Source organism: Zootoca vivipara, chromosome 15 (assembly GCF_965207765.1).
Source record: "Zootoca vivipara chromosome 15, rZooViv2.hap1.1, whole genome shotgun sequence".
Taxonomy (NCBI): Eukaryota; Metazoa; Chordata; class Lepidosauria; order Squamata; family Lacertidae; genus Zootoca; species Zootoca vivipara.
This window is the reverse complement of record NC_142598.1, coordinates 42,257,229-42,283,242: the sequence shown is the minus strand read 5'-3', so window position 1 is coordinate 42,283,242 and position 26,014 is coordinate 42,257,229. Positions and strand designations below refer to the sequence as shown.

Here is a 26,014-nt window from a genome sequence, read left to right as displayed (position 1 = left end):
ATATGGCACACTTCTCTCTTCTAGATTACATCCATTGCTTCTGCTGGAGATTCTAGGCTCCCACCGCCAAAAAAACACGAATTGCTGAGTGCTAATTCAATTTGGTGGTGGCCATGTGCAAACTACAGTACTGGAAAATACGTATCTGCAGTTAAGTTCCATGTGGTTGACATGCATTTAAAAGGGTCTTAGTCCATGTACCATTCTTTTGTATGTGTAAAATCCACATCCCATCAAGGCATTATGCATAGTCTCAGATTCCTACCTTCAGTAGTGTTTCTGCTCCTGTAAAATGTATATAAGGGTTGATTTAAAGGGTTGAGAGATTTAAAATTTGCAGAGGTGTGCATTCATTCTCATGTGGACCCAGTATTAGAAATATTGTTCTTCTCAATATTATTTATGTATGCTATGTAGTACTTTTAAACTTCTTGTGGATGCAGGGATTGGAATATAACACATCCCAATTGTGGGTGTTACGTGCCTATGTTAAAAGTTCTCTGATGGCTAACATTTCTGATGTTTGGCCATTTAACTCACAATGAGGTCATGTTTAATCAGGTAGAAATGGTCTAATTATATGGTTTCAAATATTCAGCTTGAACAGTTAGACATTGTGATGCTGTCAGAACCTCTACAAGAAACCTGAAACCCTTCTGTCATTGGCTAAATGTTTTGAATTGGGGTTAAATGAATGTTGTTTTTATTTGTAGATAATATGTAAGTGGCACTGTTCTGTCATGCAGGAAAATCTCTATTTGTATTTGCCAAGATTCTGTGATAAAGTTGTTCTTTTCAAGTTTATCCATTTTGTTTTTTAAAAAAAGCTAAACAAATTTATATGGTAAAACTAGTCTTTTCTTACTTTTCAGATCCCTCCAAGTTTTATTTTTCTTTCCTTTTGAACACAGCCTATTTACATTTTCAAAACTGCAGAATAGTATCAAATGGCAATTATCTCCAGATTTGGCAAAAGTTAAAGTTGTTCATGTTTTATGGTGCTGACTATTCAAATAATTTCTTATTTTAGAGCATAGCTTTTTATTTCTTTTTAATTTCCTTTTAAAAATAAACAGGTGCTGCTGCCAGGAGGATAATTCCAGCCCTGTTGTTGTTCAGCCATGCTTTCTGGTTTTCACAAGCCTCAGAAAAACACAGCATCATTAATTCTCTTTCCCCTGTATTCTGAACACTACCTCTTTTACATACTTCTAGGTACAAGTGATTAAGCAGGCAGAGAGGAAAATTGTTTTCTGTCATCTCTCACTTTCCCCCTCTCTAAAATCTTTGTTAGGGCAATACGTTTCTTAAAGGTAAAGGTAAAGGTAAAGGTCCAGTCGCGGATGACTCTGGGGTTGCGGCGCTCATCTCGCTCTATAGGCCGAGGGAGCCGGTGTTTGTCCACAGACAGCTTCCGGGTCATGTGGCCAGCAGTATTAAACCGCTTCTGGAGAACCAGAGCAGCGCACGGAAACACTGTTTACCTTCCCGCCGGAGCAGTGCCTATTTATCTACTTGCACTTTGACATGCTTTAGAACTGCTAGGTGGGCAGGAGCAGGGACCGAGCAACGGGAGCTCGCCCCGTCGCAGGGATTCGAACCACCGACCTTTTGATCGGCAAGCCCTAGGCTCTGTGGTTTAGACCACAGTGCCACCCGCATCCCCTAATACGTTTCTTAGGCCATAATAAATATACTGTGCTAATATGGATTTTGGAAATTTTCTTAAGTTTTTCTTACGTTTCCCTGTCTCTTTCTCCATTATCTTTCACAATTATTTCACTTTATTCCCTTTCCGTTCCGTTCTCTTCCTTCCCGTCCCTTTCCTTTCATCTTTTTCTTTCTTTTGCTGTTTTGTTTACTCACTCTCACTCTGTTTTTGTTTTTATTTAGATTAGTTTCTTTTATCTTATTGTTTTATGACAAAGCTTTAATAAAGCATTATTATTCTTTTTAAATTCTCACTTTATAGGACTGCTTTTAGGGCGGCTTCACACCTGATGTGGCAATTGTGTGTATTTAATTATAAATTTAATAGCTTCATATACTGCCTCTCTGCTCTTTTAGAGGTACTTAGGTTATTCACAGTATACATGCAAAATAAATATTAAACTAAAAATACGAAAGCAGCCTAGCCACACACAAAGTAATAGTGGCAACATAAAAACTACCAGTGCCCCATCTCCAAATGTACTGCAGAATAAAAAAAGTCTTTATTGCCCTTCCAAAAGGTTGAAGGGAGATTCCCTAATGTCTCTGCAGGAAGGAAATTCACAGGATGGTCAGTTGGCATTGCAGGAGAAAAGCTCTGCTCCTTCAACTTCCCAACTCTCCTCAAAGGACACGGCAGTGTGGTTGGTTCAGATGGAAAGAAATGCACCCAAATGTAGTCTAGACAAAGCTGATGTGGTTTCTGTAGTCAACAACAACAACAACAACATTGTGATGGCCAGGCATATTTTCCTCAGCAAAGAAGACACACGATGGTGATGGGAAAGTACTTTAGCAGTAGAAGTTTATATTTACTGTTGTGTTACAAGCCACCTTTTATGGATAAACTCTTGTAAAGATTTCTTGAAAAAGGTCCAGCGGGGTCACTATGGTCTCTCAGAATTTCAATCTGTTGTTCACTGTAAACGGAGCTTTAAAAATATTTCCCTAGTTTTTACTGTGAAACACTTGGCAGGAAAGTATATCATATTAAAGCAGTTTGCTGGGAAATTACTGCTATTCACTTGCTAGATTTGGGTTAAAAGGGGAATTTGAAAGATGCCAGCGCTTGTAATCTATTTGCCATTATACACCTTGTGCATTGATCCATTCAGGTTGCACAAATTAGAACACTAAGTAGACTGGATGATGGTAAGGATTTTAGTGTGAGTCCTTAAGTATGGGGCAATTGTGGTTGGCTGTTTTTTGTAATTTACTATCAAGTTTGAGTTTTCCTTATGAAGATAATAGCAAGTCCTTTACATTGTGCATGTAACTTTATTGTGTGAATAGTGTGATTGAACTTTAATCTCTGAGATCATTGGTTTTTCAACAGGTGTTCAGGAACTGTAGCTTCACACATGACCTGGTTGCAATTATTAGAGATGCGGACTTTGTTCTTTAGCTTTGAAGACATACAGTATATATATATGGTTTTGTGAACAATTTCTTTTTTGTTTCAGTCATAAATTAGAATATTTGGATTTGTAACTCTTAGATCATTTCATTAAAACAAATCTTTAAGGGAACATGATAAGAAAAATATAGAAATTTGGGATTTGTGAAACTGATCAGACAAAACAGTCATGCTATAAACTTGTCAAATAACATATGGCTTGATTCGTGATTCACTTTGCTTTATTCCCCTGTCTTTACAATCAGTCTCTTACATTCCGCCATCAGCCTTTTTCTCAGTTCTTTGCACATGCTTTATATGTATAATACTATGGATTCATAAGACTTTTTAAAGTTGGAAAATGTGAATTAAAATTTGTACAACTCCTTCATTTTCAGGGGGTCTTGCCTTTGGGTGCAAGTCAATCGGAAAAAGTAGCTGCAACAAATTAATAGTCAGCAGCAGTCCAATGATGGTTCAGCGACTGGGACTTCTATCTCCTCCTGAAAAGGTCTCAACTGCATGCAGCCAAATCAGCCCAAGCTTACAGAGAGCTATGAATGCTACCAACTCGAATATACCTCCATCTGACACGAGGTCTTCATTTTATACTATATGAATTTTATCATGTCTATAAAGTCAGAAAAATATTTTGCCACTCACTTTAGAGTTATCCCTTTTGTGCACAGTTGTAACTTAGAATGAAAGCTGCAGTCTGGGTATTGTAGTTCAAAATTATTCATTTGAGATTAATCACAGGTTGTAGAAGTTATGCAGTAATGCCCTAAGAAAAGTATGCTATAAAATGTGCTATGTAAGTAAACTTCAGCTAACAGATGTCGGCTATCTAGAATAGTCACAGGTGGTTGCAGCTGTCTTTCGGTGGTGAGCTTGTAGGTGCTGTCTAGCCGACTGGTGGGATAGTGCGGCAGCTGCCAAGGCCTGGGAGAGGGATGTGGTCCACCAACCTGCTTGTTCCCTTTCCTTCCTTCCCTTGGGTGGAGGAAAACAATCTGAGTCCCCCTCTCCCCAGTTTGTGAGGTCCCACTAGAGATTACAGTGGCTGTTGGTTAACAAGGCTGGATATGAACTTTACACGAAGCTAAAATTAGCCCTGGTTAGTCTCTTGGTCAGTTAGTGGGTGGCACTCACACTCGGGACCCTGATGGGGGCTGCCAAAGCAACTGTCACCACAATAGTCAGTAGGTGGTATTCAATGCAGCCTGAGCATCGGTTGTCTCTACCTGAGTTTCCCTTGATTCTCCAGTGCAGCTGCAGCCCTGACACATCTCTCAGGCCTTTCCTGAGAACACAATGGCCCTTGGGGGGAAATGTGTGAAGGGCACAGAGAGCACAAGGGACTGCAAGGAGGATATGGGGCAATTCTTCTTGTGCAAATATGTGCACTCATGCAGTATCGGACACCACACATTACTTACTAATAGACATACTATGTGTGGTAACTTGGTGTTCAGATTCTGAATATGCAAAAGCAAATATCAGTTTTGAGAATGTGATTTTAATTGTCAAAAATAAGCCGCTGAGCTCTGAATATGCCAGCTGCTTCATAGAACTACCAAGAGCTAAAATTTAAGTGGCTGTTTGCATTCTCTCCCCCTCTTTTCTCCACTGCAGATCCCTTCTGTCCCGAGAATCTTTGGCCTCCACAACCCTGAGTCTGTCTGAAAGTCCATCAATCCAGAGTGTCAAGCAAGAGTGGCTTCATGGCTACAGGATTTTCCCTTCTCTTCCTTCCAGCCAAGGCTCCCCAAATGGCACGAACCTCGGGGACATCACAAGTGTTACATCTGGAATTTCTGTGTCCAACAATGTATCTAGCTCATTACCATCTTACTTGTTTGGTGTGGAAAATAATTGTTCTCCTTATCCTAGTCCTCACTATTCTTCAACCAGGTCTCATTCAGCCAAAAAGAGGGCCCTCTCTCTGTCTCCTTTGTCTGATGGAATCGGGATTGACTTCAATACAATCATCCGCACATCCCCCACTTCTCTTGTTGCTTACATCAATGGTTCAAGGGCATCTCCAGCAAACATCTCCCCTCAGCCTGAGGTCTATGGACACTTCTTGGGAATAAGGGGAAGTTGTATTCCTCAGACTTGCTCTATTCCAAATCCTCAAAAAAGACTTCTTGTTGCTAATGGCAATGTTGCCCTTCCCAGTTACAGTGAAAGTGGGAACACTGAATACCAGCGCATGCAACAGTTGGAACAAAACAGCCAACAGCCAGCAGTCACTAACAACATGGTGGTTCAACAAGGAATATCTTTGCTAGATAGCCAATCTGTGGGCATTTTAAAAAGTGGGCGTGCCGATGGCTTTTCTGGGAACACAATGGACATGCCATCTACTTCTCCAGTGGTTCCCCTTGTTCTTCCTCCACCACATGGTCCACCTCCTCCATACCACGCACATCAGCATGACCTTATCAACCATCCCCACCAGATTTCCTTAGCACCATCTGTGCAAGGCCCTCTCTTAGATGAAGAAGGTGAACTGGATGAGTTTAATGGCAAACATTGCTGTTGCTGGATAGATTGCAGTGCTACTTACGACCAGCAGGAAGATCTTGTGCGGCACATAGAAAAAAATCACATAGACCAGAGGAAAGGAGAGGATTTCACTTGTTTTTGGGCTGGGTGCCCTCGGAGATACAAGCCATTTAATGCTCGTTACAAACTACTGATTCACATGAGAGTGCATTCAGGAGAAAAGCCAAACAAATGTACGGTAAGTCTAAAACATGTTAGACAGACATACTGCTTTACTGTGTATGAAATATCCCAATTTTTAACACTGTGTTAGGTTCCTCCCCCTTTTTTGCTAGTACAGCTTGTTCTGAAAAAATAGAAACAGGATACAAGATTTGTTGATATTAATGAATTAAAAAATAAGTGAATGAATAGACTTTTCATATGCATGCAGAGGCAGAAACAGGAACAGAAGAAGATGCATTATACTGTACCAAGTCAGCCCATTGGTCCATCTAGTTTAGTATTGTCTATGCTGACTAGCAGTGGCACTTCAGCTTCAGGTGGGGTATCAGCCAGGCCTGCCTGGAGATGCTGGAGGACCAGCCTGTAAGTCTTCTGTAAAAGCAAAGCATGCATTCTACCACTGACTGATGGTCCTATTTGAACTTGTTCAGGCTTCAGGTACTTCAATGCAGTTAGAACAACTCATCCCTCATTTGCTTATTTTAGTGCTTTTCTACATCTGTGCCTTATTTAGCTGTTAATTCATATTTCCTTTCCCAATGATTTTTATTGTTTTTCATGTAAATACAAGAACAACATATAACTATAGTAACTTGTCCAGTGGTACAGACTTATTAAGTTTCATATGCAATACACAAATACACAATATGCAAACAACACGTTAATAATAATAATAATAATAATAATAATAATAATAATTTATCATTTATACCCCGCCCATCTGGCCGGGTTTCCCCAGCCACTCTGGGCGGCTTCCAACCGAATATTAAAAACAGTACATCATCAATCATTAAAAACTTCCGTAAACAGGGCCGCTTTCAGTTGTCTTCTAAAAGTAAAATAGTTACTTATTGCCTTGACATCTGCTGGGAGGGCGTTCCACAGGGCGGAAATTATGATATCAATTTAAGTCTCCTCTCCACAAAGATTCTAGTGTTGGGGGTGGAATAAAAGCATCCCCTGTCTCATTTATAAAGGAAAAGGAAGGAAGAAAAGTCTCATGAAAAGTCTCTCTCCTTTCTTCTGTGGTGAGTAAGGTATTTCTATAGATGGTTTCCAATATCACTGGAGCAGTCCATACCCACAAAAAATTGAATTTGTATGTGAGGAGTGACTTCTGATCACACCAGTAGGCATTTTCCTTTTGTGTTTATCCCTGCCCCGCCCCATATATACATACACTCTCTTATGCCAACAACAGGGCATGAGAACAGATAGCTGCATGGGGACCTTGTTTTTATTCCCTACCCCACCTAGGAAGCCAGGCAATTATAAATTTGTTGGTGCAGTATTCTGGTACATACATAAACACATACAAACACACACACACATATAAACACCATTCAGCAGCATGCTGTAAACAGAGCACAGATGGAAAAGAAATAAATACTGGTTCCCTTCTCTACCTAAACTTCACTGTCACTCAAAAAAGATTGTCTGGAAGATTAGTAAAATGTAAAATTCTCCTCCTAACAATTATGCTGATAAACTCATCATGTGACATAAAAGCACCTTTAATTTGTAATGGTTACTAATATTTTATGCACACAATAGCCTGGCATTCAGCTTTAAATAACAATGTAAAATGAGATCCTTTTCAAGCTTTAACAGCCTCACCTTATATTCCAAGTCTGCTTGTGACAGTGGTGTTGGTGCCACTGCACTGATAGATTTGTATCTTATATGTGTGGAGCCTGGGAAGGGGAAGCGCACACCTTGTAAAAGATGACAATCCATGGAGGATCAGCTTCTCAAGATGGTTCTGCTCTGCCTCTCCTGTCAGAGGCAGCAATGCTTCAGAATCGCAGTGTTTTAGGGGGTGGGGCTGGTTGCTCCCTGGCTCCGGCTTCTGCCTCAGTGTCTGAGCTGTGCTCTTCCTGTTGCCTCCTCCTCCTCCTCCTCCTCTTTCTCCCTCTGGCCACTCAACCCCCTGGCTCTGACCCTTCTTCCCCTGGGGGTTCCCTGGCTGGTGCTGCATCCAGCCAGTCCGCAACATCTTCCAAGTTCCAACCCTCCATCTAGTGGGGCTCAAATATAGAATTGATCTGGCTGTACTTTGGGGGGGGGGGGAATAGCACAGCCCTTTGTAAACCTAATGGTGAAATGATGATGTAGCAAATGGAAGCCAATCTTAGCAGAGGATTTGCAATACTGCAGGGTTTTGTTTTGCCCTAAAACCACATCTATTTTACATTAGAATGGAGTTTTAAGAATTCTGTAGTGCATCTTTTTTCCTCACCCCAGAGTCTCTCTAGGCAAATGATGCCAGTTTCTCTTTGGCAGGTCTCTTGTGTGCTTGATAGCTGCCTGTCAGGCGGAACTATTCCCATCTCTTCTCCATGCCATGAAATACTTCATTTGCTAAGTCTTTGATTGCTGTTCAAAGCTGAGAAACTCTGCCAGGAGGGGAAATAGCTGGCAAATCTCCAGCAATGAGTAAAACATAAGGGGGCACACACAATGCATACTTATCCAATGGAGGGAACACTATTCAAAATACTTAAAGGTTTCTGTGTATTAGCAGAGATTAAGTTTTAAATAAGCACCAATGCTTCTCAGCCAGGGTCCATAAGCTCTGAGTCAGTGACCCAGACAGATGGAATAAAGCAATGAAATATGCTTATGTATAACTGTATGCATGTTTATTTACAGCCATGCTAATGTATATAGTGTGGAAATACACGAGGCCTGGGATTGCCCGTAACTACACTGAAAGCAGTCAGATTTAAGTTACTCTGATTAAGGACTAACTTGATCCACTGGTTTCAATGGAAACTGATTCTTTTGCAGGTGTTCATACCTAAGAACAACGTGTGTGTGTGTGTGTGTGTGCGTGTGTGTGTGTGCAGGCGCGCGGGAGCACATCATCATGACAGCAGCCTCTGCCTTGCCCCCAACCTATGCACATTCACTAGATGTCTTTAGGGAACCTGTGTGTGCACAACTATTTGTACAGAGGACTCTGGACATGACTGGAAGTCCTGACTTTGCAGGATTCTTGACCATGTAGAGAACTGCCACATATATGTGTGGGGGCTGCCTTTGTATATTCTTCTAATAGCACTTTATAGGCTGGAGTATGAAGCTGATCTCCCTGCATCTCTACATTTACTGTTCACAGTTCTGGATGCCTGAAAATGTCACGGCCACCTTTAGCTGTATTGTGACCTTCCTTTTTAACAAAAAATGGGGTTACAAACCTTCCTGGTGTACCTTTCATTGTAGAACACCTACAACACCTTTTAGGATGACCGGCATGTTAGTAAATGTTGTTATCAAATTTCAGCCATTTAGTTGTCTTTCTGAAAACAACAACCCAGGAAAACTAACTGAATCTTACAAATGGGTTGTCAATGTTAATGTATTGTTGTAGGGGGGACAAATATCACATGCAGTTTTTCAATCAAAAACCAATCTAAAGATCAGTATCTTTCTTCTGTTACCACTTAAAGAGACAATTGTAATTAAGCGGGATATAAATGGTCAAAACAAATAAATACCAAGTGGCTGTATTTTGGGGCACTACCATCCTGACATACATCTGAATCTGGCTTGGGATCTAATAATATACTCCCTGATATTGTCTATATTTGTTTATGTCTTAGTTTCTGGTTAAGAATTAACATATTGGGTAAAATAATTTCCTGTTGTGATTTTTCAAGGGAAACTAGATACAGAGAAACAAATTAAAATGCTCTTCTCCTATATGTCTTTGTTTGGGACATTTTGCTGCCCCGAGTTTTATTGAAATTTGGCTTGGAGAAGAAAATACCTGATAAAATTAACTATGGGATGACCCACACTTCCTCTGGACCCACTGCTTCCCCCTGGGGAAAACCTCTCTTTAGCAATTGGAGCAAAGGGCACTTGGGGTTTTCTCTGAATTGACCTTTTCTCCAATTTCACACTTAAGAGTGGGTTTTCCCTGGGAAGGAGAAAGGCTTGGGAAAAACTGTTGGGACCTGTGCCTGGCAAATGAGGTCAAGTGGAAAACCGCTTGGATCTGTGCTTTCTAGTCAAGGGACAAGTGGAGGTGTGAATAAGCCTTGTGTTCATTTCTTAGTTTTTCTTGCAGAAGATTAAGAGAACAGTGGGATAGTGTGGGGTTGCCCCGGGTGCAAAATTGTAAGGGGCACCAAATTTTGACACCTGGTGTTGCCTCACTACAGCTGTGCACTTCCATCACTGGGCTCCATTAAAAATGGCTTCTCCATGCAAACCAAGAAGTGACCTCTCCATACAATGGAACGACTCTTCTTTTCTTCTCTCTGTGGCTGCTCTGTCCTGGGTGATGCAGGTGCCGGTAGGCTGTTGAATCCGCCTGCATGCTCCGTCCGTTTCTCTGCCATGCACCCCTGCTCCACGTGGCCCCAGGCACTGGCAATCCATGCTATGCCACTGTAATAGCAAAAGTTTCTATTATATTAAAAACAGTTGAATTGCCTTTTACTAATGTGTTTTTTTCTGTATGATGATTGTTGCCTAGTATTAACTTTTAAGTTTATTTTTGAGGAAATCTAATGCTTATGTATGTCCCTGTGAAACCAGAAAAAATACTATGTCCATTTGTTTGTTTCAACGGGAACCTGCTTTTGTATATAAAAATTAAGACCTCTTTAGGAATTCTTTCTTGTCAATTCCTACTGATGCACACACAAACTCACCATATTTAATCTTTATTCAAAGGAATAAGTGATGTAGCCATAGAAAGTATATTGTGAAATGATAATGGTACAATACACTGTATAATATAGCAAGGATTCTGACATCATCTTAAAATATGTTCATAATAATAATAATAATAATAAATTTTTATTTATACCCCACCCTCCCCAGTCAAACCGGGCTCAGGGCGGCTCACACCAATAAAATTACAATAAAACATAAAAAGCAATTAATTCAAATACAAATTAAAATGCAGTCCTCCGCGGGGCATTCCAGGAGAGGCGGGCCCGTAGGTACAAGGGTCCCAAGCCGCATAGGGCTTTAAAGGTCAAAACCAGCACCTTAAACCTGATCCTGTACTCCACCGGGAGCCAGTGCAGCTGGTAAAGCACTGGATGAATGTGGTCCCATGGCAAGGACCCCGTAAGGAGCCTCGCTGCAGCATTTTGCACCTGCTGGAGTTTCTGGGTCAGCTTCAAGGGCAGCCCCGCGTAGAGCGAGTTACAATAATCAAGCCTGGAGGTGACCGTCGCATGGATCACTGTGGCCAGATCAGGGCGAGAGAGGTAAGGGACCAACTGCTTGATACGGTGGAGATGGAAAAATGCCACTTTTGCTGTGGCTGCAACCTGCGCCTCCATGGAAAGGGAGGCGTTGAAGGTTACACCCAAACTCTTGACAGAAGGCGCTGGCACTAACTGAGCCCCTGAAAGAGATGGGAGTTGGCCCCCCAACCCCATGTCATCCCGACCCAGCCAGAGGACCTCTGTCTTCGAAGGATTTAGCTTCAACCAGATCCCACGTAGCCATCCAGCCACAGCTTCCAAGCACCTGGTCAGTGTCCGGGGCCGAGGCAGGGCGGCCGTCCATCAACAGATCTGGGCGTCATCAGCATATTGATGACAACCCAGCCCAAAACTCCGGACAATCTGGGCAAGGGGGCTCATAAAGATATTAAAAAGCATCGCTGAAAGGATTGCACCTTGTGGGACTCCACACACCAAGGGGTGCCGCGGCTACAACTCCCTCCCTAGCGCCACCCTCTGTCCCCGACCTGAGATAAAGGAACGCAGCCATTGTCGGACTGTGCTCTGAATCCCCACGTCGGCAAGTAAATAAGTGGCAACTATTATCTAATTGGTTGAAACAGCAATAATTTATTCATTTGATTTTAGTTCATAAGGGATGTTGTGCCCCAAATTAAGTTCTGCTTATTTAGTCTTGTGTAGATTTCTGTATCCCTGGTGGGACGATTGAGGTCCCACTTCTAATTGTTCCCTTCTCTGTACTATTTGATAAGATGACCCCCCAAAAAAACCTACACAAATTTGGAAGCAATATTTAGCATAGCGTGATGGACTGCATGAATTAATGAATTAATTTGAAATGTTTTGTAACACACTGTTTTTAATGCTACAATTTTATATTTGATGTTTATTATTGTGAGCTGCTTTGGGCACAAGTCACTGTAGAAAAGCAGCATATAAATTAAATTAAACTAAAAATACAACAACCCAAAGTTTTACTATTGAGGCAATAATGTTGCAACAATAATATTGCTGGCTAATATTTTTTTTCAAACATCTTCCCAAAACACAATAGGCTGTTTCCAGTAATGCCTGCTTGTATATGCACACTTCACACCAGTATATACTTTTTGTGCACACAACTTGCCTGGATAACTGCATAGCCAGATTGGGAAAAGTGTATCAGAGGATGGCTACGTTTTGCTTCACATCCTGGTTCAGAAAGTGGAAATTAGCTAAGTTTGCCTTTAAATGTGAACTGAATCAAATTTCTTTTCCATCCCTACCCAGCAGTTCATCCTTTTATAAAATGTATGGTGTTTGTTCTTAAAGTTCAGCTGCCAAATAAGTGATATTTAAGAAGATTTCTGGTGTGCAAATGGCAAGCACAAGGTAATGATGTCATTGATAGAATTGCAAAAATATGTCTTTAAATATATAATGCAAGATATCTGTTCCCATCTTCACAGACAGCTGAACATTGTTGTAACACCCTCTTTTAATTTTAGCATTGTACGAGAGAGATCTTAAAACAAATTTTTGCTGTTGGTAAAATTTTTGAAATTCAGATAGTTCAGAAAATATTTTATTATCCTTTATTCAAAGGAAAATAGTCATGATATGATTGAAAAGTATATATTATTTAACAAAACTCTGCTGGCCACTCAGAGAGAACATAAACTGAACTTATGGCAAGCATCAGATATCCCATGAGACACAAGCAGTTAAATGCAAAACATACAACATCGTGTGTGTATATATATATATATATATATATATATATATATATATATATATGAATAACACTGTAGAATAAATGAATAGTGATCATTATTTAAATCAAGAAGAACTCAGTAGTGCTGAACCAGCCAAGGTTTTGACTATATGTTGAAATTTAGAATATCATTAAATGGAATTTTCAAAGGATTCCAGCTTTATATACCTAATATCTGCTGGATAAGTACAATAGTATGAGCACCCAGAAAACAGTCCAAAATGAGAAACAAGAAAACATACTCTGTGATTTCTAAGGGTTTGATTCAGATCTGACGGGAGTGGAACTCCACTAACTGAATGCTTTTGTGGATGGAAGATTTTCAGTAATTTCTCTTTTTCCATTGCAACCTCCTAAAAATCTGCTATAGACGTTTGGGGGACCTTCAGGAAGCACGTGGGAACTGGTGCTGTAGACTGTAGAGGGAGGGAGAAATCTGCCAAATCACCTCCCCCCCTTCCACCAATGGAGATCAAGCTCTTCCGTGAATAGGAGGGGCCTTCTCATTTGCAGAAGGCCAGTCTGTATCCAACCCCATAACATGGTTTCATATATTTTAATATCATGGTTGGTAAAAGGATTTCTAACATGGTGGTGAACAATTTTTAGACTATGCAAGAAATACTCTAATGTCTGCATCCTCTGACCAAACCTCCCTTCCCCTGCCAATATACTTTGTTTCTTAAATATCCATGCTTTGAGGAAGGATTGTGTCATATATGTTGGGAGGAGAGTGTTCAGCCTGAGAAGGAAAGAAGACTTATCTCTAGGATGAAGGCTGTTCTTCCAAAGGCAGAGCCAGTGGTTCTTTTGGATTCAGATGGGCAATTGTTTGTTGTCTAGTCATTTAATCGTGTCCAACTCTTCGTGACCCCATGGACCAGAGCAATGAAGACCACCAAAGTTGCTCTAACAGATTTTGTTCAAAGGATGAGGGAAATAAAGAGCAGAGCAAGAAGAAGCATCTGGGAGTGCAGACATAGAACACCTTCCCATGACTGCCAATGTTCATGTCTGGCAAGGTCAGGGGAGTAGTCCAAACAAGTGACAGACTAATGTGATGGCCCAGACATTTCTATGCTATTCAACCCAGCATTTAAAGTGCAGAGTCAGTGTCTGGTGGCTCATGTGGGGATCCAGGGGGACACATGGCCTCGCATTTCCATTCCACCAGTCACGTGACCTATCTATAGCAAGTGCTGCTTCTAGCAAGCTGCGATTAACTCTTACAGAAGCTGCAACATCACAGGTACAAGCAAGCACTAAGCCTAAGCCTGTACCAGTGCATCTCTGAGGACATCCCAAGAGGTGGTTGCTAAGCCTCACTCCTAACTCCTCTTGATGCAAAGGTCTTCTGGATCTGTCTCAGTACAAGGACTTGCTTATATGATTGTGTCCCCCAAAGACTGGAGGTTCTAGGTTAGCACCTTCAATTAAAAGACTCTTGAACAAATAACCTCACAAAATAGTTCATATGAGCTTTTGCTCTCCGAAGCCAATTTATGAATAAAGTAGCCAAATATGTTTCAGCGACCATCCTCTTCAGCTGCCAGAAATAAAAAGTAAAAAATACAAAATTGAAAAAGGCATCTTCTGGCAGTATCTGTAGAAAGCAAGAAGGCTTCAGAAGTTGTAGGTGATCTTGCTGCCAACATATATAAATGATTTTTATATGGGTATATAATATATTGATGAGCCATTCACTTTTATTGCTGGGGTTTATTAGCTGTTTCATTGATGCAGGTCTGAATACTGCCATAAAATTATGTTGCTATTACTTAAGAAGTTGCCAGTCAAAATGCATCTGAAAGTTTTACTTACAAAGGTGTTTGAAATATTGGCACATTGTTTGATGAATGTTCATTTAACTGTTTTGTGATATTTTAAAAAGAATTTGTTAATTGTATTTCTAGTGTAGATGCACTAATTTTCTGGCATGGTAAACTTTTTGGGTGGATCTCAGTGGGTTGTTTGTTTTTGTTTTAAAAAAAATCCTGGTCTAAACTTTGTCTACATAGTTAGGGCTTCACAGGATATTTATTGCCCGTCACAAATCTATCTCACATTCCTTAGTGTATATCATTGAACTTCATTATCCTTTATATCCTTCACAACACTCATTTATTTATATATATATATATATATATAAAAGAGTCCAAGTTGTTTGGTCTGGTTCATCCCTTACTTCATTCCCTGCATAATCAAATTATGGTCCTGGCATCTCAGTGTAACTGATTACAGTTTAGGATACTGACAGATACCTGATCCCCCCCCCCCTCCGCACAGTTCAGTAATAGCCATGTAGGGTTTTTTGAAATAATGGCACTCTCAAAAGTTGTCTGCATGAGGTTTGGAAAGATGTGTATGCTACAAACCCCTGACTTTGCCCTGTCCTCAGGCAGCTGCAGCTGCAGCCTACCAGTGACACACATACTTTGTTGTGAGCCCATCTAAAAAATGACATTTTGTGCCCCCTGCCCCAATTTAGTTTGGGTACAGAAGAAGCAAAGCCAAACCATCTGTCAGGTCATTTCACTCCTCTGACAGGAACAGTGTTTATATACAACAATCCAAGTTTCTGGGAACTTCAACGAAGGTCCATTGGGGGCAGCTTAGGTGACAATTTGAGAAATAGTGATACACAAAAAGTGCACACTGGCAATAGGGCAGCCTGTCATTGCTATTCTGCTCTTAAACTTAAATAACTGGTAGTGTGTGTGTGTGTGTGTGTGTGTGAGAGAGAGAGAGAGAGAGAGAGTGTACTGGTTTCTGATTTTATCCCACTTTTTCTTAGGACGTCCCTTTTTCATCGGAAAAATACTGGAGGGTATGGTAGGACGTTCCTATTTTCATGGGAGAAATGTTGGAGGGTATGGAGTTATGTGACACCCCCCCTCAAGCCAAGCAGATAAGTTACTATACAACCTTTAGAAGACACCTGAAGGCAGTCCTGTAGAGGGAACTTTTTAATGTTTAATGTTTTATTAGGCTTTTATATATGTTGGAAGCCACCCAGAAGGGCTGGGGCAAATAAGTCATATGGGTGGGGTTTATTATTATTATTATTATTATTATTATTATTATTGACACCCCTATTTTCATTGGAGAAATGTTGGATGGTATGCATGTCTCAGCCTTCAGGAAATGTTCACTAAATGCCTCTCTGATTGGTACTGGCAGGACTGTTTCAGATGTGGCATATTTTTGTCAGAGGGAAAGAAACAAATAAATAAATATAAATTATCAAATAACTGTCATATATGACTTTTTTATATCATCCTACTGTATTAAGAAGGCATTTGGGCTTTGTGGGTTTCCTTGAGCCAGCAGACCAATGTGTACCACACAACCAGCATTCCCCATTGTTAGCTCAATTATGTCAGAATCATCTCTGCCCCCCCCCCAGCTGTTAGAAGTGCCAGAGGGAGGGAGGGAGGGGGCGATGGTAGCTGGCAATCCAGACAGCAACTCTAAAGAAGGTGGAGTTGCACTTGCCAACTGCTAGTTTAAGGATTAACAGGCAATCAAAAGTTGGAGATCACAAGTTAATCATTTAGAGACATGTCATTGTGCTGTGATTTGTGTGCATGTGCGTGCAAAAAAAAGGCTGATTTATTGCTTGCAATAGTGAAATATAATATTGTCCATCTGCTCATCTAACAGAACACTTGTTACAAAGAGCTGCAAAAAAATGTTTTCAATGCATTTCTCTCCGTTTTTCAATTCATTCTTTTGGTCATGAAGCAACTGAATATCCAAGAAGACTCCAGTCTTAGTTCAAGGCTTGTGATGCAGCACAGCTCATGGATACATTTCCCTGTACATATAGCTGTTTAAATGAATTTTTGATGTGACACTCAACCATGTTGTGTTTCACAGATAAAAAACAAACTATCCATCTGAATATACCATTATTGCAAGGTGGGGTGGCTGTTCTATGCTCCCCTCCCCACAGAAGAAGAACCATGCTCAGTTTTCTACCAATATAATTATGCTGTCACCTAAGGGCAAAACTATGTTCTATATTAATACCTTTTATTTCACAAAAATTAGCTTGGAGGGTCTCCAATCTGGATTGGAACTATGGCTAATGTAGCCACTTATGCATCACCAGTAAAGAGAAAATGCATCAATAAAAAAGGAAGGCATTTGCATAATTGGCACAATATTTGCTCATGCCCATGTACATGTTATAGGTGAAATTTAGAAATAATCTCTAGCATTCAAATAGGAATACAGACCATCTCACCACACTGGGCCAGACTGTGATCAGGGGGTCTGTGGGTCCAGCTCAGTCTGCTGCCTAGCTGCTGCTGTTAAGCTTCAACATCCCGCTTTCCCCCTTGTATGGTTCTTATATTTTAAACAAGACTTGGACTGGATAGCCTTCAAGCAGAAGACTAGAGTGCCCTTCATATAGAGGATTGTTCTCTGTATAAAGCAGAAGGCCCAGTAACTGCTGCAGTGGCTGAGGTGTGTTAACTCCCCCCAGCCCCCCGGGGTGCTTTCCCTGGAAAACACCCCCTGAAAGCTGTTATTTGCCCCTGAATATGCTATTTTTAGTACCGGTAGTTTTGCAGGGAAATTTTTCAGCCAGAAAATGGTACATGGGGAAAGATTAAGCTCTCATGGATTGATGTTCCCACAGTTGCTTTTTGTTGCATAAGTGGTGTGGCCAGTCTTAAACATGGTAGTTTAAGCATGCTAGTAATTTAATATGTAGTTTGGCTTGTTTAATGTAGTTTTCATTAAACAGATTTCCCCTCTACTGGCACGTCCTTCAATGGACTCTGAAGCAGTAATGTTAATTCATTCACTTAATGCATCTTCTTTCTTTCTTCTTCTTTTTTTGCAGAGGGTACTTTGCATCAACCCCCCCCTCCAATTCTCAAACCACATTTTAACAGACTTTTATCAGAATGCTGAGTAATAGAAGAATGATACTTCAAACACACACACAGCTAACCTGCCTCTCAGTATGTGGAAGCAGCCTGGTAACAACTGCCTGGTCTAATATTTTCCTAGTTACATTTAAGGCTGTATTAAGAACATACAACTATGCAAACAAGCTTATCTGAACCAGAAATGAAGTATCGTTGCTTCTAATTAGGATTCATGACATAATGGAAAGACAAAGTAGCTTTTGTCTGGTGGAAGCCAGCCTTCCCTGCTTACTGAAAGACATGGGTCATTCTTTCCCCCAGCCCATATAACCCAGTGTTTGGGGGCAAGTTGCATGGCAAAATCTGAATCTTGTGAGCTCTAAGCTCCACTCCAGTAACTCAGCCATACATGTTGAAACTTGTTTTATGTGTGTGCTCAATGGCATTCGGGTAGAGCGGCTTGTTTATTTATACAGTTCCACCATTCTTTGAAGAACAAGTTTACGTTTAGGTCAGGGATGATAGGGTTATTTGCTTTAGGTGCAATTTGCCAAGCCTTCCAACTAAGCAGCAACCTGTGCTTTAATGTAGCTTGCAAAGGAATGCCATTGATGTTAATGGAGCCTGAGAAGTAGTACTGCTTGGAGCACGGCCACTTTGTGTGTAAAGGTAAAGGGAGCCCTGACCATTAGGTCCAGTCGTGACCGATTCTGGGGTTGCGGCGCTCATCTCGCGTTATTGGCCGAGGGAGCCGGCGTACAGCTTCCAGGTCATGTGGCCAGTATGACAAAGCTGCTTTTGGCGAACCAGAGCAGCACACGGAAATGCCGTTTACCTTCCTGCCGTAGCGGTTCCTATTTATCTACTTGCACTTTGACATGCTTTCGAACTGCTAGGTTGGCAGGAGCTGGGACCAAGCAACGGGAGCTCACCCGTTCACTTTGTGTATAGCACCTCACTTAACCAGAATACTATTAGTGAGCATTCTGGCCTGTTGTGCAAAGTGAAGAGATGGCCTTTGTCTTCTTTGAAGGCTTTTGTATAAATTGATAGCTGAAGGTGAATGCATAAGGGTATTTGAGCCAAGCTGAGGGATCTGATAGCAAAGCAGAGAAGTAATAATTTGTAAGGCCAGTGCAACAGAATGGGAGATGGAGATACTGGATATCAGGAACTTATGGAAAGATTGGTTTACAGGAGGCATATGCAGATGAGATGAATGGGATGGAGATTATCTAGAAGGCAGCAACACCAGGGCTGGGGAATGAGAGTGAATACCAGGACTGGGCACTCAGGACCAGCAAGATGGTAAATGACAGAAATATCAGGAATAGCAGATTCAATCCAGGCTAGGAGTCCTGCTCTTTTAATAGTTGGAAGGGAGGGTTTTGGCATGTGCAGCGCTCTCTCTTGCTCTCGCTCTCGCTCTCTCTGCTGTGTCAATGTAGAGAACATAACCTTTACTTGTTCATTCAGAGTTATTCTGTGACATAAACTATCTGGGTGGATGAAGTGTGACCTGTTCTATATGGGGTCACAGCCCACCTGAAGGGCCATATGTGCAGCTTGGGGTACTCCAGAACTCCTCATTCTCATCAGAGGCATCAGTGGCCTCAAGGGGCTCGAGTGTCTTCTCCTAGCTTTCGCTGGTGATCCAGCTGCGACACTGTATAGGTGGGGATAGCCAGCCTTCAGTGGTTAGATTGCCTAACTTCTAGGTTACATTAGGCCTAAGTGTTGTATGCTGAACTGCCTTTCAAGGTGGTTCAGAAATTACAGCTTGAGCAGAATTTAAGTCTAACCCATTTTAAAGTAAGTCTATATGTGCTGTAAAATTTTATAATTAGCATATTTCAAACAAACAGTGATGTTACACATTAATGCAATACTTGTTTTTCAAAGCATGCTAGGAGCCTCTACACTATTTCATTTGTTGTATAAATCATCTGAAAAAATTGAGTGGTGGAGAGGGGGGGAGGACCACAAGATTACATTGCCAGCTTTGGGTACACAGTGGGATCGTACGATCCTTGTGCTTCATAACAAATGATCAATGAAGTTTTGGGCAGTTTCACAAACAACTTCTGAAGTAGCCAGAAGAGCTGTTGTCCTGGGGAAAGGAGTGAGATGCCCCACTGCACATACATGCTTCTAAAAGGGTTTTGGATCTGGCCCAGGAAAATATCAGATGACACATTTAACTTTTGTAATGGTAGTGATGGCATGTTGTAAGTATTATTTGCCTTGAGTATTTTTGTCCAGAACAGCTAGAGTGGTGATAGAGGAGGAGGGAATAAAAGACTGTCTGTTGCTGCTTTTTGTGCCAAAGTCAATAATATTGTCAAGTTTCTGCTGTATCATTTGGTTTCATTGAACTGCAAGTAAATAGAGATCTCTGGCTACAAGAATGCCTAAATCAACCCCTTTATTTAGAGGGTGATTAATTACTTTTAAAAATCTCATGGCAATTTTCACTGTGCAAACAGTTTATGTTAACCACCAGGAAGACGCTTTTGTGAATGCCCAGGTAGAGTTGAACATGCAACAAAAGCATGGCAGTGCTTTTAAATAATGGAACTCATATTAATTGTTATGGCCGTGACATTATTGTGTTCCAACCCCAAGCAAAAAAGTTGTTGACAATATCTGAAAGCAGGAGTGTGTCAAATCAGACAATAGAGCCATACTGGGCAGTTGCTTATTTAACAGATTTTCAGGCTACCTTTAAGAACAAAACCTGTCTTGAAGCAGCTTACAAGATAGAAATATTACAAGCTTACAATGATCAATAAAAGCTAGGCCTAGTTCAAAAAAAGTGTAAAACTATATATTTCACATACAGGCTCAAAATCATGAGCAGTACTATAGAATCATAGAATCGTAGAATTGAGGAGTTGGAAGGGACACCCAGGGTCATCTAGTCCAACCCCCTGTAATGCAAGAATCTCAGCTACAGCATCCAGGACAGATGTCCACCTAACCTCTGCTTAAAACCCTCCAAGGAAGGAGGGTCCACAACCTCCTGAGGGAGTCCGTTCCACTGTCAAACAACCCTTACAGCCAGAAAGTTCTTCCTGGTGTTTAGTCGGAATCTTCTTTCTTATAACTTGAAGCCATTGCTTGGAGTCTGACCCTCCAGAGCAGGAGAAAACAAGCTTCATCCCTCTTCCATGGGACAGCCCATGAGATATTAGAAGATCTCCCCTTTTCTAGGCTAAACATAACCAACTCTTTCAACTGTTTCTCATAAGGCTTGGTCTCCAGACCCTGATCATCTTACACACATTTCAGTTTGTCAATATTTTTCTTAAATAGTGATGCCCAGAACTGAACACAGTACACCAGGTGTGGGTCTAACAAAGGCAGAATAGAGCAGTACTATGACTTCCCTTGATCTGGACACTAGACTTCTCTTGAGGCAGCCTAGAAAAGCATTCACTTCTTTTGCTGCTGCATCACACTGTGGACTCATGTTAAACCTGTGGTCCACCAAGACCCCCTAGATCCTTTTCACATGTACTGCTAGTAAGCCCGGTGTCCCCCGACTTATATTTGCACATCTGGTTCTTCCTGCCTATGTGCAGAACCTGACATTTGTCCCTACTGAAATTCATTTAGTTATCTTGGGCCCAGTTTTCCAATCTGTTAGGTCATTTTGAATCCCAATTCTGTCTTCTCCAGCAATAGCTACCCCTCCCAGTTTGTTGTCTCCTGAGAGTTTGATGAGCATCCTCTCAATTCCTTCATCCAAGTCTTTTTGAAAGACGTCGAACAACAATGGGCCCAGGACAGAACCCTGCAGCACCCCACTTGTCACTTTCTTCCAGGATGACATGGAACCATTAATAAGCACTCTTTGGGTTCAGTCAGTCAACCAGCTACAAATCCATCTAAGACAGAAATGAGACTTGTTTTTGAGAAACCCATGCTGGGTCTTAATACAGTGGTACCTCGGGTTACAGACGCTTCAGGTTACAGACTCCGCCAACCCAGAAATAGTACCTCGGGTTAAGAACTTTACTTCCAAATGAGAACAGAAATGGCGCGGCGGCGGCAGCGGGAGGCCCTGTTAGCTAAAGTGGTGCCTCAGATTAAGAACAGTTTCAGGTTAAGAATGGACCTCAAGAACAAATTAAGTTCTTAACCTGAGGTACCACTATAATCACAGTATCCTTTCCTAAATGCTTACAGACCAATTGTTGAATCTCTGTTCTAGGACCTTTCCTGGTATTGATGTCAAGCTCACGGGTTGGTAGTTACCTTTTTGAAGACAGGGACAACATTTGCCCACCTCCAGTCTGCAGGGATCTATAAAGCAAAATACTACCAAAAGCAAAAGCCAGTGAAAACTGGTGGGTTTTTAGGAGTTTCCTACATGTCTATAGAGATTAGCCTCAATGAACCCCCACCAGCAATGCATTCCAAAGGTGTGGGGCCACCACAGGAAAGGTCCTCTTCCTTGTGCTGCCAGGTTGACTGCTTTTGGAGACAGGCATGTGAAGAGGGGCCTCTGCTAGTAATCTGAAGCTGTGAGCAGGTCCACAGGCTAGATGTGGTCCTTCAAGCAGTTTAGGACGAAGAAGTAGAAGGCCTTAAAATTAAAAACTGAGCTCAAAACACACTGGCAACTAATGAAACTGCCATAGTTTAGGTGGCACCTATGAATGTAGTCTTTATACCAGGCTGAACATATGAACCTGATACTAGATTATGCTATTTCCTCAAGCATTAGGATATACTGTGGCTGGCAAGTGAATTTCTGGAATCTCAAGCAGAGATCTATCCCACTAGCTGCTTCCTGTTCGTTTTAAATGGAGATGTCAGGGCTTGAACTGAGAACTTTCTGTATGCAAAGGATAGACTCCATAGGCAGAGCAGGAATTATTATTATTATTATTATTATTATTATTATTATTATTATTATTATTAATTTATTTATACCCCGTCCATCTGGCTGGGTTTCCCCCACCACTCTGGGCGGCTTCCAGCAAATACCAAAATACATTAAAATATCACAGATTAAAAACTTCCCTAAACAGGGCTGCCTTTAGGTGTTTTCTAAATGTCAGGTAGTTGTTCATTTCCCTGACCTCCGATGGAAGGGCGTTCCACAGGGCGGGCGCCACTACCGAAAAGGCCCTCTGCCTGGTTCCCGGTAGCTTTGCTTCTTGCAGTGAGGGAACCGTCAGAAGGCCCTCGGCGCTGGATCTCAGTGTCCGGGCTAAACGATGGGGGTGGAGACGCTCCTTCAGGTATACAGGTATACTATGGTCCCTGTCTTCAGAAATGCTGTGATATACATGGAGGCCAGCAAGGACTTCTAGTGGCCTACAATGGGAATGTAGGCTTACTTCTAAAATGTCAATGAAGAGAAAGGGCATGCACATGAAGGAGCTCCATGTATGCGCCAGGCTTCTCACATGTGCAAGCAACCACGATATCATTGTGGTCTCAGTTCTCTGTTCTCTCACTGAGCATCTAGGCATGTTACTCCTGCCCGTCATTCACAATCTCCTGGAGAAAGGCACAGCTTTCCTGTCCTGGACAGTTGTTCATTTTCTGTGCACATCTCTCGTTGAACAGGTCTGCATACTTTTCTAATGTTTCAAAACCTTGCTAAACCTGTTTGGCCAGAGATGTACTCCATGGAGGATGAGGATGGCTTTATCACACCACCAACAGTCTTAAAAAACTACTGTCTCTTGCCTAGATAAAACTTGTGGCCTCTCAGAGGTTGCTAGACTACAACTCCCATTAGCCCAGCCAGCATGTCCATTGGTCAGGGAAGATGGTAATTGCAGTCATAAGAATGGAAGAGCCCTGATTAAACAGACCAAAAGCCCATCTGGCCCAGCATTCTGTTCTTAGAGGGGCCAAAAGGCCTATTTGGAACTGTCAGGGAACCACCAGGGGGCAGCGGAGAGCCCAGTAGATCGGGACAGGGGCTCTCGGACATGCCGGAGCCCCAGAGCCTAGCGCCTGGCAGCTTCCTCCGGAAGGTGGGACTGGGGCTCAGGAGGAGGTGCAGACCCTTGGGGGTGTTGAGGAGATGATGATTCCAGAGAGAGGGCTGCAGAGGGCGGACCAAAGCACTCAAGAGGGGGAGGCTCCAGAAGTTACAGTGCCAGTCCCTCAATTGAGCAGCTCTAGCGGAGAAAGCGCTCCACCAGCACCCTCACCCCAACAGGGGGGGGAAGGGGGGAAGAGGAGGGAGCAACAGAGGAGGTTTAGGGTGCCCAGGGGGCTGTGTTGGCAGAAGTCATGAAGGGAGGTGCTTCCGGATTCTGGATCGGATTAGCGCAGTCATGCTTTTTGATGCTCTGTCTTGTACATATCCTATATAATAAAGTGCAAGTGTCTCTGCGTCCAGATTCCCTGTGTCCCGTTTTCCATGCGAATGCGCATGTGTCCCACGGACACAAGGACTGGACGAAGAGACTGCACGAGTGCTCTCTCCCCCCCCCTCTGCCTCCTCCAACCGCCGCTCCCGGCCAGACACCGCCTCACTGCAGGGCACGTCGGGGAAGCGAGGGTGGAGGCCGGCGGAGGTGAATGGTGGGGAGGAAGGGCACCTTTGAGGAGCCCGGTCTGGCTCCCACAGCCGCGGTCGCAGCCCCGGAGCCCGATGCCACCATCTTGGTCTGCCGCTGCCTCCTCCGACTCCTCCTCACAACCCTCCCTGGCCCGTGAGAGGAGCGGCGGGGCCGCGGCCTTTCCTCCCTCTCTGCGCTTGGTCATGGGGGGCGTCGTCACCACCGCCTCCCTGGAGCCAGGCGCGCTGCGGGTGGCAGCGGCAGAGGCCTCTTCCTTCTCCTCAGGTGAGGAGGAGAAGAGAGGTGGAGGTGGCCGTCACCATTCAGGACAGCGGGAGGAGGCGGAGGAGGGGCCAGTGGGCCTCAGGCTTCCCTTCCGTTCCCGCCCGGCTAGCACCCATTTACTGAATGGGCTGAATGACACTAGTGTATATAATAAAACCCTGTAAAAACCAAGCATGGGGTTTGGGGCTGCTTACTTGTGAGGAAGCAACCAAAACGATTACAGAAACCTACAAACATGACATAAGTGCAATGGCACCCCGTTCTCATGACCCCCAGCAACTTGGATTCAGAAGCGTATTGCCTGTGATACTGGAGAAATATACTCATTGTCATTAGTAGCTATTGAGAGCCTTCTCCTCCTCCATTAATTTGTCTAATCCCCCTTTAAACCGGTCCAATGTACAGTCATACCTTGGTTCCCAAACGGCTTAGTTGTTGAACAAATCGGCTCCCGAACTTTTGCGAATGTTTTTCAGAAGACAAACATCTGACATGGCTTCCACTTGAGTGCAGGAAGCTCCTGCAGCCAATCAGAAGCCACACCTTGGTTTTCAAATGGTTTGGGGAGTCGAATGGACTCCCAGAACAGATTAAGTTTGAGAACCAAGGTACCACTGTAGTGACTATCATTACATACTGTGGGAGAGGATTTAATAGTTCATCTGGACGAGTCCCCCTGGGCGAGATCATCAACTTGTCCCTTAGCATGGGGACTTTCCCAGGGGAGCTGAAGGAAGCTATGGTGTGTCCGCTCTTAAAGAAAGCATCTCTAGATCCTTTAGCTCTATCCAATTACCGCCCGGTTTCGAATCTTCTGTACCTGGGCAAGGTAATTGAGAGAGCGGTTGCTGAACAGCTTGGTAGGTTTCTGGATGAAACATCGGCTCTGGATGCATTTCAGTCTGGTTTTTGCCCTGGCTATGGGACCGCGACAGCTTTGGTCGCCCTAACAGATGATCTCCGTAGTCAGCTGGATCGAGGTGGGTCGGGACTGCTGATTCTTTTAGATTGGTCAGCAGCCTTCGATATGGTCGATCACAAACTTTTAGACCACCGCCTTGCCGACGTGGGGATTCAGGGCACAGTCCGACAATGGCTGTGCTCCTTTATCTCAGGTCGGGGACAGAGGGTGGCGCTTGGGAAGGAGTTGTCGCTGCGGCACTCCTTGGTGTGTGGAGTCCTACAGGGTGCAATCCTTTCCCTGATGCTTTTTAATATCTTTATGAGCCCCCTTGCCCAGATTGTCCGGAGCTTTGGGCTGGGTTGTCATCAATATGCTGATGACACCCAGATTTATCTGTTGATGGACGGCCGCCCTGCCTCGGCCCCGGACACACTGACCAGGTGCTTGGAAGCTGTGGCTGGATGGCTACGTGGGAGCCGACTGAAGCTAAATCCTTCGAAGACAGAGGTCCTCTGGCTGGGTCGGGACGACATGGGGTTGGGGGGCCAACTCCCATCTCTTGCAGGGGCTCAATTAGTGCCAGCGCCTTCTGTCAAGAGTT

General features: G+C 42.9%; 1 protein-coding gene across 5 annotated transcripts in view; it reads left to right on the top strand.

Annotated features, from left to right (window-relative positions):
* Positions 1-26,014, top strand: part of GLIS3 (GLIS family zinc finger 3) — a 160,066-nt gene that overhangs the window by 42,378 nt on the left and 91,674 nt on the right. For all 5 annotated transcript variants that reach the window (XM_060269160.2, XM_088658858.1, XM_060269161.2 and 2 more), the window contains exons 3-4: positions 3,505-3,703; positions 4,742-5,855. In XM_060269160.2, the coding sequence (XP_060125143.2) occupies positions 3,505-3,703; positions 4,742-5,855 (1,313 nt within the window). The remainder of the gene's footprint in view (positions 1-3,504; positions 3,704-4,741; positions 5,856-26,014) is intronic.